The 13,411-nt window shown below is 45.4% G+C and overlaps 1 protein-coding gene across 4 annotated transcripts in view; it reads left to right on the forward strand.

Annotated features, from left to right (window-relative positions):
• The window catches only part of KAT6A (lysine acetyltransferase 6A), an 81,742-nt gene extending 68,756 nt beyond the window's left edge, over positions 1 to 12,986 (forward strand). For all 4 annotated transcript variants that reach the window (XM_073325195.1, XM_073325198.1, XM_073325199.1 and 1 more), the window contains one exon: positions 7,841 to 12,986. In XM_073325195.1, the coding sequence (XP_073181296.1) occupies positions 7,841 to 10,440 (2,600 nt within the window). In that variant the 3' untranslated portion in view covers positions 10,441 to 12,986. The remainder of the gene's footprint in view (positions 1 to 7,840) is intronic.
• Positions 12,987 to 13,411: the final 425 nt, after the last annotated feature.

Genomic DNA, 13,411 nt, shown 5'->3' on the forward strand with positions numbered 1-13,411 from the left:
GGAAGAGTCCGAGCAAGGTCCCCAGGAGCCCTCCGACCTTGGTGGAGGCCACCCATGCGGGGGACTTTGAGCCAGCCCCTCCTCCCGCCCTCACCCAACAAGGCAGTGGCGGGACCGTCCCAAATAGTGCCACAGGACGATGCCAAGGCATACCAGGAGCTGCTAAAGTGGCCGCAAACCAGGGATGGGAAGCAGAGGAACTGGCAGAAACCTCTGATACTTTGACATTTTGCCCATGGTGGACTTGTCTAGGGTTGCATTCCCGATCCACGAAGGAATAGTAAAGATGGTGAAAGCCTTATGCAGACTCCGTCCTCTCTCCCGCCTATCTCCAAATGAGCAGAGTGGAAGTATTATGTCCCTGTAAAGGGCTTTGAGTATTTATATTCCCACCTGGCTCCGAACTCTCTAGTGGTCTCTGCGGCCAACGAGAGAGACAGGCAGAGACAACCTGGCCCAACTCCCAAAAACAAAGACGGCAAGAGGTTAGACTTATTTGGCAGAAAAGTTTGTCTGCCAGCCTCCAGTTACGAGTGGCAAACCATCAGGCCTTACTCGGGAGGTATGATTTTAATGTGTGGCAATCTGTGGCCAAGTTCGCAGACTCACTGCCAGAGGACTCCAAGCAGGAGTTCCTTGTCATTTTAGATGAAGGGAGAAATGTGGCAAGGTCCTCCCTTCAGGCCACCTCTGACTTGGCAGACTCAGCTGCCAGGTCCATCGCTACGGCTGTCGACGGAGGCTCAACAATCAATTCAGAACCCACCTTTTGATGCCTAGCCCTGTTTGCAGAACAAACAGAAACAGTTACATGGGCTTAAGGACTCATGGGCTACTCTATGTTCCCTGGGTCTCTATACACCAGCCTCTTCTAGAAAGAGGTTTAAGCCGCAGCAACCTCAAAGACCAAGTGGTCAGGCCTGACCGGAGCTCTGCTGTAAGAAGGGCAAGGGCTACAAGCGCAGTCAAGGCCAACAACTAGCTCCTTCTTCCCACTTGGGCTCCTTCCACCACCTGCCTGGAAGCAAGTGGGTATTTTGAGGGTGTGCCTCTTCAGGGACCCTTCTCAGGAGCAACTTATCACCCAAGAGGGGCAAGCCGTCCTGCAAGTAGGGGCCGCAGAGGAAGTCCCCATGCATCTAAGAGGCAAAGGTTTCTACTTTTGGTACTTTCTGATACCGAAGGCCAAAAGGGGCCTGTGTCCCATATTGGACCTGTGAGGCATCAACAAATATCTCAAAAAGTTGAAGTTCTGCATGGTCTCCTTGGCCTCCATTATCCCCTTCCTGGAAACTGGTACACCGCCCTCGACTTGAAGGATGCGTATTTTTCATATTTCAGTTTTCCATGGACACAGAAGTTTCCTGTGGTTTGTAATGGAGTGAGCTCACTAACAGTTCGTAGTGCTTCCATTTGGCCTGGCTACAGTGTCAATGGTGGTCACAAAATGCATGAGTGTTCACAGCTTATCTGAGGCGCCAGGGCGTTCAAATCTACCTGTACCTCATGGCTCATCATGGGTCGTTCAAGGGTACAAGTTCATCGCAGCGTCGATTTGGTCCAAGTCACTTGCTGAGCATTGGGTCTGTTGATAAACGAACAAAAATCCACATTGGTCCCAGTACGGAGAATAGAGTTCATTGAGGGCAGTTCTGGACTCTATCCGAGCCAGGGCCTTTCTCCCAGAACCCGGATTCAAGGCCTGTAGGATCTCATTACCCAACTCACTGGTCACGCAATCACCATGGCCAGGGTATGCATCTGGTTGCTAGGGCACATGGCGGCATGCACATATGTAATTCAACGCACACGACTACGTCTCAGACCCCTCCAGATGTGGCTGGCATTGGTCTACACCCCAGCCAGGCACCACCTGGACAGAGTCCTCACAATTCCACCACAAGTAGTTACTGCTCTGGAATGGTGGTCCAACCCAGTAAATATGCCCAAAGTAGTACCCTTTGCGACCCCAAAACCCATAATGGTGCTAGTGTTGGATGCGTGGGAAGCCAATTTGGATCACTAAAGACCCAGCGGTTGTGATCCCAGGAAGACTTGGCATTGCACATCAGTGTCAGGGAGTTCAGGGCCATCCATTCAGCTTGCAAAGTGTTCCTTTTGCAACTATTCCATCAGGTGATACAGGTGTTGACGGACAATATGGCCTCCATGTTTTATGTCAGCAGGCAAGGAGGAGCACGGTCCTCTGTCGAGAAGCCCTCCGGCTGTGGGATTTCTTCTATCTGGAACCCCATATAAATAGAGGCTCTACATCTCCTGGCGTCCGAAACATGCTGGCTGATTGCCTTAGCAGGTCGTTCTTTTCTCACCACGAGTGGTCCCTCCACTCAGAAGTCATCAGAATGATCTTACAGAGCTGGGGAACTCCCCAAGTGGACCTGTTCGCCAACAGGCAGAACAGGAAGTACCACCAGTTCTGCTCCTTTCAAGGGCTTGACAGCGGATCGCTCTCAGATGCTTTTTTCCTGTCTTGGACAGAAGACCTGATGTACACCTTCCCACCAATCCCGCTTATCAGCAGGACCCTCCTGACAATTTAGAGGCACCGGGCCAAGTCATCATGATCGCCTCAGCATTGGTTCAGCATGCTCGTGGATTTGGCAACAGCATCCCCATGGACACTTCCTAACCACCCAGACCTGCTCTCAGGATCATGGGAGATTGCTGCATCATGAGATAATTGGCTCTGTGGATATGGGGAAAGCGGTGAATGTGATATATCTTGACTTCAGTAAAGCTTTTGACACGGTCTCCCACAGTATTCTTGCCAGCAAGTTAAAAAAGTATGGATTGGATGAATGGACTATAAGGTGGATAGAAAGCTGGCTAGATTGTCGGGCTCAATGGGTAGTGATCAATGGCTCCATGTTTAGTTGGCAGCCAGTATCAAGCAGAGTGCCCCAGGGGCCAGTCCTGGGGTTGGTTTTGTTCAACATCTTTGTCAATGATCTGGATGATGGGATTAATTACATCCTCGGCAAGTTTGCAGATGATACTAAGATGAGGGGAGAGGTAGATACACTAGAGGGTAGGGATAGGGTCCAGAGTGACCTAGAGAAATTGGAGGACTGGCCAAAAGAAATCTGATGAGGTTCAACAAGGACAAGTGCAGAGGCCTGCACTTAGGAAGGAAGAATCCCATGCACTGCTACATGCTGTGGACCGACTGGCTAAACAGCAGTTCTGCAGAAAAGGACCTGGGATTACAGTGGATGAGAAGCTGGATATGAGTCAGCAGTGTGCCCTCGTTGCCAAGAAGGCTAACGGCATATTGGGCTGCATTAGTAGGAGCATTGCCAGCAGATCAAGGAAAGTGATTATTCCCTCTATTCGGCACTGGTCAGGCCACACCTGGAGTATTGCGTCCAGTTTTGGTCCCCCCACTACAGAAGGGATGTGGACAAATTGGAGAGCAACAAAAATGTCCAGCGGAGAGCAACAAAAATGATAAAGGAGCTGGGGCACATGACCTACGAGGAGAGGCTGAGGCTGAGGGAACTGGGGTTATTTAGTCTGCAGAAGAGAAGACTGAAGGGGGATTTGATAGCAGCCTTCAACTACCTGAAGAGGGGTTCCAAAGAGGAGGGAGCTAGGCTGTTCTCAGTGGTGGCAGATGACAGAACAAGAAACAATGGTCTCAAATTGCAGTTGGGGAGGTTGGATATTTGGAAACACTGTTTCACTAGGAGGGTGGTGAAACACTGGAATGGGTTACCTAGGGAGGTGGTGGAATCTACATCCTTAGAGGTTTTTAAGGCCCGGCTTGACAAAGCCTTGGCTGGGATGATTTAGTTGATATTGGTCTTGCTTTGAGCAGGGGATTGGACTAGATGACCTCCTGAGGTCTCTTCCAACCCTGATATTCTAGGATTCTATGAACCTCGCCTCTCTCCACCTCACATCATGGATGCTGTGTGGCTGAACCCAAAGGAGCACGCCTGCTCTAGTCAAGTCCAGCGCATTCTGTTAGAGAGTAGAAAACCCTTCACTAGAGTGTCTTACCTGGCAAAGTGGAAGTGCTTCTCCTGCTGGGCATCAGAGCGGAGGACCCAGTCATCTCTGCAGTCCATTCTGAACTACCTGCTTCACCTAAAACATGAAGGTCTGGCCTTCTCTTCGATCTAGGTGCACCTGGCAGCCATTTTGGCCTTCCATCCTCACGTCCAGGGCAGATCGGTATTCTTGCATGAAATGACGATCAGATTTCTTAAGGGCCTTGAAAGACATTTCCCCCCAGTCCAGGACCTGGTACCCCAATGGGACCTTAACCTAGTCCTTTCTAGGCTCACTGGCCCTCCCTTTGAGCCTCCTAGCCTCCTGTTCTCTTGCGCATCTGTCGTGGAAGGTTGTTTTCCTTTTGGCTATCACTTGAGCGAGGCGAGTCTCTGAGATTAAAGCCCTTTCCTCAGAGCCCCCTTACACGGTGTTCTTCAAGGACAAGGGTCAGTTGCCTCCCCATCCTGCTTTCCTTCCAAAGGTGGTGTTGCGTTTTCATGTTAACCAGGACATTTTCCTCCCGGTGTTCTGCCCAAAGCCTCACGTGTCCAACGAGGAGAGGCGTTTGCACGCTCTAGATGTCAGGCGGGCTCAGGCTTTCTACTTAGAGCATTCCAAGCCCTTCCGTAGATTGACTCGATTCTGTCACAGTGGCTGATCGGATGAAAGGCCTCCCAGTGTCTTTTTAAAGACTTTCGTCTTGGATTACTTCCTGCATCTGTACTTGCTACGATTTGACACAGGTTGTACCTGCACTGATAGTGACAGCTCATTCAAGGCTGCATCTGGCAGCCTTCCTAGCACAAGTCCCTATCAAGGATATCTGCAGAGCAGCACACCTTCACGACCCACTACGCCATCACCCAGCAGGCCAGAGATGACACTGGCTTTGGCAGAGCTGTGTTGCAATCAACACATCCATGAACTCCTACCCGCCTCCACAGATACTGCTTGGAAGTCACCTAACATGGAATGAACATGAGCAAGCACTCGAAGAAGAAGAAAAAACGGTTACTTACCACCATGACTGTTGTTCTTCAAGATGTTGCTCATGTCCATTCCATGACCTGCCCTCCTTCCCCTCTGTCGGAGTTTCTGCAAGAAGGAGCTGAGGAAGGGGGGACCTGGCAGCATCCCTTATACCGACACACATGCACACCGCTCCAGAGGGGACCAGAGCCAGTCCCCCTATGGATACCACTACAGGGAAAACTTCTGGCCCCAGTGCATGTGGCAAGCGCACACACCTAACATGGAATGGGCATGAGCAACACATCTCGAAGAACATCAGTTATGGAAGGTTAGTAACTTTTTTTAAAGAACCAAATGGAACAGCATGACTAAATGTCAATTGAATGGGAAGTAGGACAACACCTTTCAAATACTTTTGAAGTATTTAACACTAAAGAGAGAGACAGATTGTTTAGGGTGGCTCCATTGGTTTAAAGTCAAAGTATGAAAACATATAGCAACTAATAATTTTTCAACGATTTACTGCGGGTAGGATGGGTCCTACACGGTGCTGAGAGACTAATAGAAGTGTCAAAAACTTCCAACCTCCCCTTGACTTCACAAACTCTACTTGACAGCACTCAGCACCTTGTAGGAACAGGCCCATAAAGAGCAAGGATGTCTGTGGTAAATGATGAAGACTACAGGCCACTGGTATAGAGCAATCTAGATCTCTGGTTATCTGGGTTTAAGCAAACAATATGTGTGCTAATACAGCCAAATATAAAATTACACTGTAGGAACAAAGAATGTAGGCCATACTTGCAGCACGGGGAAGTCTGTCGTGGAAAGCTGTGACTCTGAAAAGTACTTCAGGCTCATGGTAGATAATCACCTGAACATGAGCTCCCAGTGTGATGCTGTGGCCAAAAGAGCTAATGTGATCCTGGTATGTATAGACAGGGAAGTCTTGAGTAGGAGTAGGCAGGTTACATTATCTCTGTATTTGGTACTGCGATCACGACGGAATATTATGTTCAGGTCTGATGTCCACAAGATTTATAGACTTTAATGTCAGAAGGGAGCATTGTGATCATCTAGTCTGACCACCTGCACATTGCAGGCCACAGAACCTCACCCACCCGCTCCTGTATTAGACCCCTAACCTCTGGCTGAGTTACCGAACATAAGAATGGCCATATCCAGTTCTCTTTTAAACCCTGTTATAGTCCTAGCCTTCACTGACATCCTTAAATCATGGTTTAAAGACTTCAAGTTACAGAGAATTCACGATTTACTCTAGTAAAAACCTTCAAGTGACCCGTGCCCCATGTTGCAGAGGCAGGCAAAAAAAAACCCAGGGTCTCTGCCAATCTGACCCGGGGGAAAATTCCTTCCCAACCCCAAATACAGTGATCAGTTAGACAACAATTATTAAAGGACTGGAAAACATGCCTTGTAGTGAGACTCAAGGAGCTTAGTCTGTTTAAGTTAATAAAGAAAAGGTTAAGAGTGACTTGATCACAATTTATAAGTGCCAACTTGGGGAGCAGAAATAGAGGGCTCTTCCTTCTACCAGAGAAAAGTGTAATGCAATCCAGTACCTGGAAGTTGAAGGTTGATACATTCAAACTTGAAATAAGGTTCAAATTTGTAACTATTGGAACAGTTTATCAAGGGCTGTGTTGGATTCTTCATCACTCAAAACTTTAAATCAAGATTGGATATTTTTGTAAGAGAAATGCTCTAGTTCAAACATGAATTAATTCAAGGAAGTCCTAGGGCCTGTGCTATACCAGTGGTCAGACTAGATGATCACAGTGCTCCTTTCTGGCCTTATATCTATGAATCTATAATAACATTTGGAAAGTAGCTTAAATATGAAAAAGATCCATCAAAAAATAGACAAAAGAGAGAAAATTTTGGCTTCCTTTTATTATTTATGCAGAAACAAAGTGTTCTTCAGCTGCCAAATAAAATTACAGTAGAATCTCAGAGTTATGAACACCTTGGGAATGGAGGTTGTCTGCAACTCTGAAAAAATGTTATGGTTGTTCTTTCAAAAGTTTACAACTGAACATTGACTTAATACAGCTTTGAAACTTTATTTTGCAGAAGAAAAATGCTGCTTTTTTAACCATCTTAATTTAAATGAAGCAAGCACAGAAAGTTTCCTTACCTTGTCAAATCTTCTTTTTTAAACTTTCCCTTTTTTTTTTTTAGTATTTTATGTTTAACACAGTACTGTACTGTATAGTATTTGCTGTTTTTGTCTCTGCTGCCTGATTGCTGACTTTCAGTTCCAAATGAGATGTGTGGTTGACTGGTGAATTCGTAACTCTGGTGTTCTATTGGATCTAAATAATTACTTTGATTTTTAATCAGTTTCAGCAATGACTGGTAAGAGAAATAGTTCTGGACCTTAGATCTCTTCTGAAGAGCAGAACTAAATGTAAACATGTGCAATGTACGTTCATGGGTGTGGGAAGTATCTTGCTCAAGTGGAATATTTTCCTATTAAAACACATTACATTAATTGTACTTGCAAAGTTATGATGGTCCTTTCTAGTTCTTCTGATCTAGCATATGGTATGTCACTGAATTTGGATTACATATTAAAGGCTCAAAACTCTGAAAAGATGTTCTTTGCAAATGCAGTTAATTTAATGTGTTATTAATGAGCAAATGTTTAAATGAGAGAAAGGGTTAAAAATTCTTTGTTCTCTTTTATTGTTCATGAACATTGAATTAATATATGGGGTGGAATGCTTGGGACTTTGAAATGGGGGGAGGATTCCTTTGAAGGCAGGAAAGAGGAAACATTCAAGTAATTATGGAAAGTTTAAGCGGTATTTTTGTTTTGTGTTTCCAGGCACCCCTACCTTGAAGCCAGTATCTGTGCTCAGAAAATGTGAAGCAAAGATTTCTCCATTTGAGCCAGATACTTCCACACCCATGAAAAAGAAAAAGGGATGGCCAAAAGGCAAAAGTCGCAAACCAATCCACTGGAAGAAAAGACCTGGTAGAAAACCAGGGTTTAAACTGAACCGGGAAAAGGTGCCAGTATCTGCTCAGGATGAGGGAGTTGATGCTATGGTAACTAATTCAAAACCAGGGCGTAAACCCAAAATGCAGGAGAAAGAAGAGCCTCTTGAGAAGAAAGAAGAGCAACCCCTCGCTGAGGAAAAGAAGGAGGAAGATGTGCATATGGAAACAGAGGAGGTGGGAGAGGGAGAAGAGGAAGATACAACCAGCAGTGAAGTGAGAGCAGTTTCTCCTATGGACAGCAGCAGCAGTCCAGCAGCAGATGTTAAGGAGCCTGAGGTAGAGGAAGAAGTAGAGGAGAAGCCACGGGTATTAGAAGAGCAAAGGCAATCAGAAGAAGAACAGCAAGAATTAGAAGAACCTGAGCATGACCATGAGGAAGAAGAGGATGAGGTTGCAGTAGTTACAAACCAAAATGAAGACCATGATGCAGATGATGAAGACGATGGTCATCTGGAATCTGCAAAGAAGAAAGAATTGGAGGAACTGCCAATTAGAGAAGAAGTAAAGGAGGAGCCTGATGTCCAGGAGTCTTTTTTAGAAACAAGCATACAGAGCAGTAGAGAAGAGGTAAAAGGCAAAAATGAAGCGGAGGCAGATTCTGAGGAAGAGCAGGCTTCCCATGAGACGTCAGTGGGCTCAGAGCATGTCCCTGGCTCTGAAGATGATCCTGAAGAAGAGCAAAATACTAAAGAAAGGTTAATTGAATTAAAAGAAGAGGAAGAGATTCCTCATAGTGAACTAGATCTAGAAACTGTCCAAGCAGTCCAGTCCTTGACGCAGGAGGAAAGTAATGAACATGACGTAGCGTACCAGGACTGTGAGGAAACTCTTGCAGCTTGTCAGACTCTGCAGAGTTACACTCAAGCTGATGAGGACCCTCAAATATCAATGGTTGAAGATTGCCATGCGTCAGAACACAACAGTCCAATATCCTCTGTTCAGTCCCATCCTAGCCAATCTGTGCGTTCCGTCAGCAGTCCCAACGTGCCTGCTCTGGAGAGTGGTTACACCCAGATAAGCCCTGAACAAGGATCCCTGTCCGCACCTTCTATGCAGAACATGGAGACCAGCCCCATGATGGATGTGCCTTCTGTATCAGACCACTCTCAGCAGGTGGTGGATAGTGGCTTCAGTGACCTTGGCAGCATTGAGAGCACCACAGAGAACTATGAAAATCCCAGCAGTTATGACTCCACTATGGGAGGCAGCATTTGTGGAAATAACTCTTCGCAGAGCAGCTGCTCCTATGGAGGATTGTCCTCCTCTAGTAGCCTAACTCAGAACAGTTGTGTTGTCACTCAGCAAATGGCAAACATTGGCAACAGCTGCAGCATGATGCAACAGAGCACTGTCCAGCCTCCTGCAAACTGCAACATTAAGTCACCTCAGAGCTGTGTGGTAGAAAGGCCTCCAAGCAACCAGCAACCAGCAACACAGCCACAGCCTCAGCAGCAGCAGCAGCCTCAGTCACAACAGCCTCAGCCCCCACCTCCACCCCAGCAGCAGCCTCCGCTGTCTCAGTGTAGCATGAATAATAGTTTCACCCCAGCACCTATGATCATGGAAATACCTGAATCAGGAAGCACTGGCAACATAAGTATCTATGAGAGGATTCCAGGAGATTTTGGTGCTGGGAGCTACTCTCAGCCATCAGCCACATTCAGTTTAGCCAAGTTGCAGCAGCTGACAAACACCATTATGGACCCTCATGCCATGCCTTATAGCCATTCTCCTGCTGTGACTTCCTATGCAACCAGTGTTTCTCTGTCCAACACAGGATTGCCTCAGCTAGCTCCATCTCATCCATTAGCTGGGACACCGCAAGCACAAGCCACCATGACACCCCCACCAAACTTGGCATCCACCACCATGAACCTCACATCACCTCTGCTTCAGTGTAACATGTCTGCTACCAACATTGGTATCCCCCACACACAAAGGTTGCAGGGGCAAATGCCAGTTAAGGGGCACATTTCCATTCGTTCTAAATCAGCACCACTGCCCTCTGCAACTGCACACCAGCAGCAGCTCTATGGCCGCAGCCCACCGGCAGTTGCCATGCAGGCTGGCCCTCGTGCACTAGCTGTTCAGCGAGGTATGAACATGGGGGTTAACTTGATGCCAACTCCCCCCTACAATGTCAATTCCATGAATATGAACACCCTGAATGCCATGAACAGCTACAGAATGACACAGCCCATGATGAACAGCAGTTACCATAGTAACCCTGCATACATGAACCAGACAGCACAGTATCCTATGCAGATGCAGATGGGAATGATGGGGAGCCAGGCCTATACCCAGCAGCCTATGCAGCCAAACCCTCATGGAAACATGATGTATACTGGCCCCTCCCATCACAGCTACATGAATGCTGCTGGGGTGCCCAAGCAGTCGCTCAACGGACCGTACATGAGAAGATGAGCGAAATGAACTTGCAACCTAAAAACTTAAATATATATAAATAAAGGAACCTTTTATACTGACGAACCAGAGAAAATGGACCTTTTCCCAGTTAAAAATATTGCTGTAGATTTAGAGGGTTTTTCTTTGGTTTATTTTATTTTTTAGGAAGCCTGGTCTTTATTCTTTTTTTGTTCGTTCATTTTGGGTTTTTGTTTCCTTCAGAATCCTGAAACGTTTTACAGCTGAAGTCATTTTCAAATGGTTTTAGGGGGAAAATGTGCACAAAAATCTTTTCATAATTTAAAGAGAGCCTTACTTTGCTGACCACACAGACAGAATATCTTTAACAGTGAATCATCTTTTTAAATTTTATTTTCAAGTGTATGTTCCCCACTCCTTCCTCTTCCTCCTGTATGTCCCTCTGTGTGCAGCTCCCAATGCTGCAGTCATTAAAATGTCAGACATCTCAAAGGGTAACAAAACCCATCCCTCTAGTCCCCACTTTGCATTTCCTACTTAAGTCCAGCAGGAGGCACTTATGGGAGACTCAGAAGGAGACATGGAGGACAAACTAACTCTTTATTCCAATGAGGCAGGAAAATTTCTCCTCTTAATCCTTTCTGACCTTCTTACCCCTTAGTACAATTTGGAATTATATATAAACATAAATTCTTCTCACAGTGATGTCTTCATAGATTGATTAATTGAAATACAGTCTGTATGTTTCATTCTGAAAGTATAATGTCACTTTAAAATGTTCCCATTCAGCACACAAACACATTGTCAGTCTGAACTAGCATTAGCATCTCAAAGGAGAACTTTATGGAACCCTAATGCAGCCACTAGAAGGATAAGAGATGGTTACTGTGCATCAGAAAGAGACGAAAATGGCTACAGGGTCTCGTTTTGACAACCTGCAAATCAGCCATAACTCTGAGATCCCAAACTCTTCTTTAATATCTGCTTTGAAATGCTAAAGGTCTTGGTTCTGAGCCTTGGAGTCTGACTGAGCTCGAGCAGCCATTGCCAGTAGTCTGCCTCTAAGTTCCTTTACTCACATAATCTTGGAAGATGAAGCGTACGTTTAAGTGACTTGACAAGAAACCTACAGAGTCTGTGTCACTATTCCATTCCTGTGCATGTGGGGAGAAACTGCTGAGTGTGTCCTTCTTCCAGAGGAGTCATGGTGTTAAAACAGGCACATTCCTGCTTTCCCAGTTTCTTTTGACATCATCACCTTTGAGTCTGTGTGTGGGAAGTGAAGGGAGTTTCAGCTCCTCAAGGGAGGAAATGGGAGTGGGACAATCAGCATACCGCAGTGAGACCTAGTCAGCAGGGTTTTGTAGGGTGCTTGTGCACACCCCCGTTCCCATTTTCTTTCTGCTGCTCAGCTGTGTGTGATAAAAGAGAGGGGCTGCACCTGTCGGCATGCCGTCACAAACAAAAAGAAGGGACACTATTTACCCTTTAGTGTAAAGTTCTCTTTTATTGTATATTCTGTAGAGATACAGACAATAATAAAACCAATTAGTTGTAAACAACATAAAAAAACATCCAAATGAAGGTTTGAGGTTTCTTCAGATGCACTAAAACGGACCTTTCTTCAATAACTGCCAAATATAAAAAGGCAGAATTCCAAGGACTTCCACTCCTTATTTCTTTGTTTTGAGCATGTGCGAGGCTGTGTAGGATCCCGTTTCTCTGTATATACTATTCCGGTTTTAACTCATCCATGTAGAAAGCGCACCGTGCTGCCCTCTCCTTCCTAGATCTTCAGCTGTTTCATTGCTTCGTGGTTGCGGGAGGGAAGGCGGGGGAGCAGGGAGAGAGAGGGTTAAAGACAGGAGGAGAAGCTGTTGAAATGAGGGCCGTGAATTTAGTTTGTTTGCTGTTTGGTTTGGGTTTTGTATGTTTTTTTTAATCAATTGGGCAGCTCCCTTTTCCACAAGCCTTTGTGACTGTAGAACTATTGTAGAAAAAAAGTTCTTTTCTATATTATAAAAGAAATTATCCAACACAAGTAATATTGGTACCTACCATTTTTTCACTTCTGTTTAAAAAAAATGTATTTTTAGCAAAATAACTTGGGTAATCTTCTAAAAGAAATTTAAAAAAATCACTGTTAGTGACTTTGATGCCTTTTAAAATAAGAGCTTTTTCATTTCATTCCATCTTTAAAATTTTTTATCTTTGTTGTAGAATATTAAAAACTATTTTAAGAAAGATAAAAATTCTCTTTAAAGAGATCTCTAGAGTGTGTGAATAGAGCTCCAGATGCCTCTAAAAGCCGCATGTACAAATGAAGCTAAGTCTATTCCTGTCTGTTTATATTTGCTTTTCCTGTTTTGTAACCTCTTTGTACTTTGTTCATGGTGACTTGTAAGCTAAGGGGAAGGGGGGCCTAGATGCCTTTGTAATTCTCCATGTCATGCGCTCCTGGCCGGCGGGCCTCCCTTCCTCTCCTTGTATGTAATATCACTTTTTTTCCCCTTTCTAGCAAGTACTTTCAAAAGAACTCTGTACATTTTAACATAAAAAAATAAATTATGTTGAGCCATTTTGGATGTCTGTTGTGCATGTGGAATTTTTCTTCCTCCAGAGCATTTGAGAATTTAATCCTGTAACTGTTGCCAGGGTCTGTAGATTTAATTCCTTCTTGTATGACTGTTGATCCAGAAGAGGTACAGTACCTTAGGGAGACTGTGCACCTAAATCCAAGAACAATCTCTGCCCATAATGTTACCTCCTCTGAGTAGAAGCTGCACATCAAAGAAAACTGAACCTTTCTCTCAAGAGTGTAAGGCCTGCTCTCGGAAATCAATTTCTTTAAACCCCCTCACTGCAAGCTTGCCAAAGCTTTGACTAAATTGTCAGCTTCTTTCTTCCTGCCCAAAGGGATGAGGCGGGTGGGGAGTAATAGGTGGTTTGGATTAGGGTGACCAGACAGGAGGCGGGTGGGAAGTAATAGGTGCCTATATAGGACAAAGCC

This window comes from Lepidochelys kempii, chromosome 26, assembly GCF_965140285.1.
Source record: "Lepidochelys kempii isolate rLepKem1 chromosome 26, rLepKem1.hap1, whole genome shotgun sequence".
NCBI classification, from domain to species: domain Eukaryota; kingdom Metazoa; phylum Chordata; order Testudines; family Cheloniidae; genus Lepidochelys; species Lepidochelys kempii.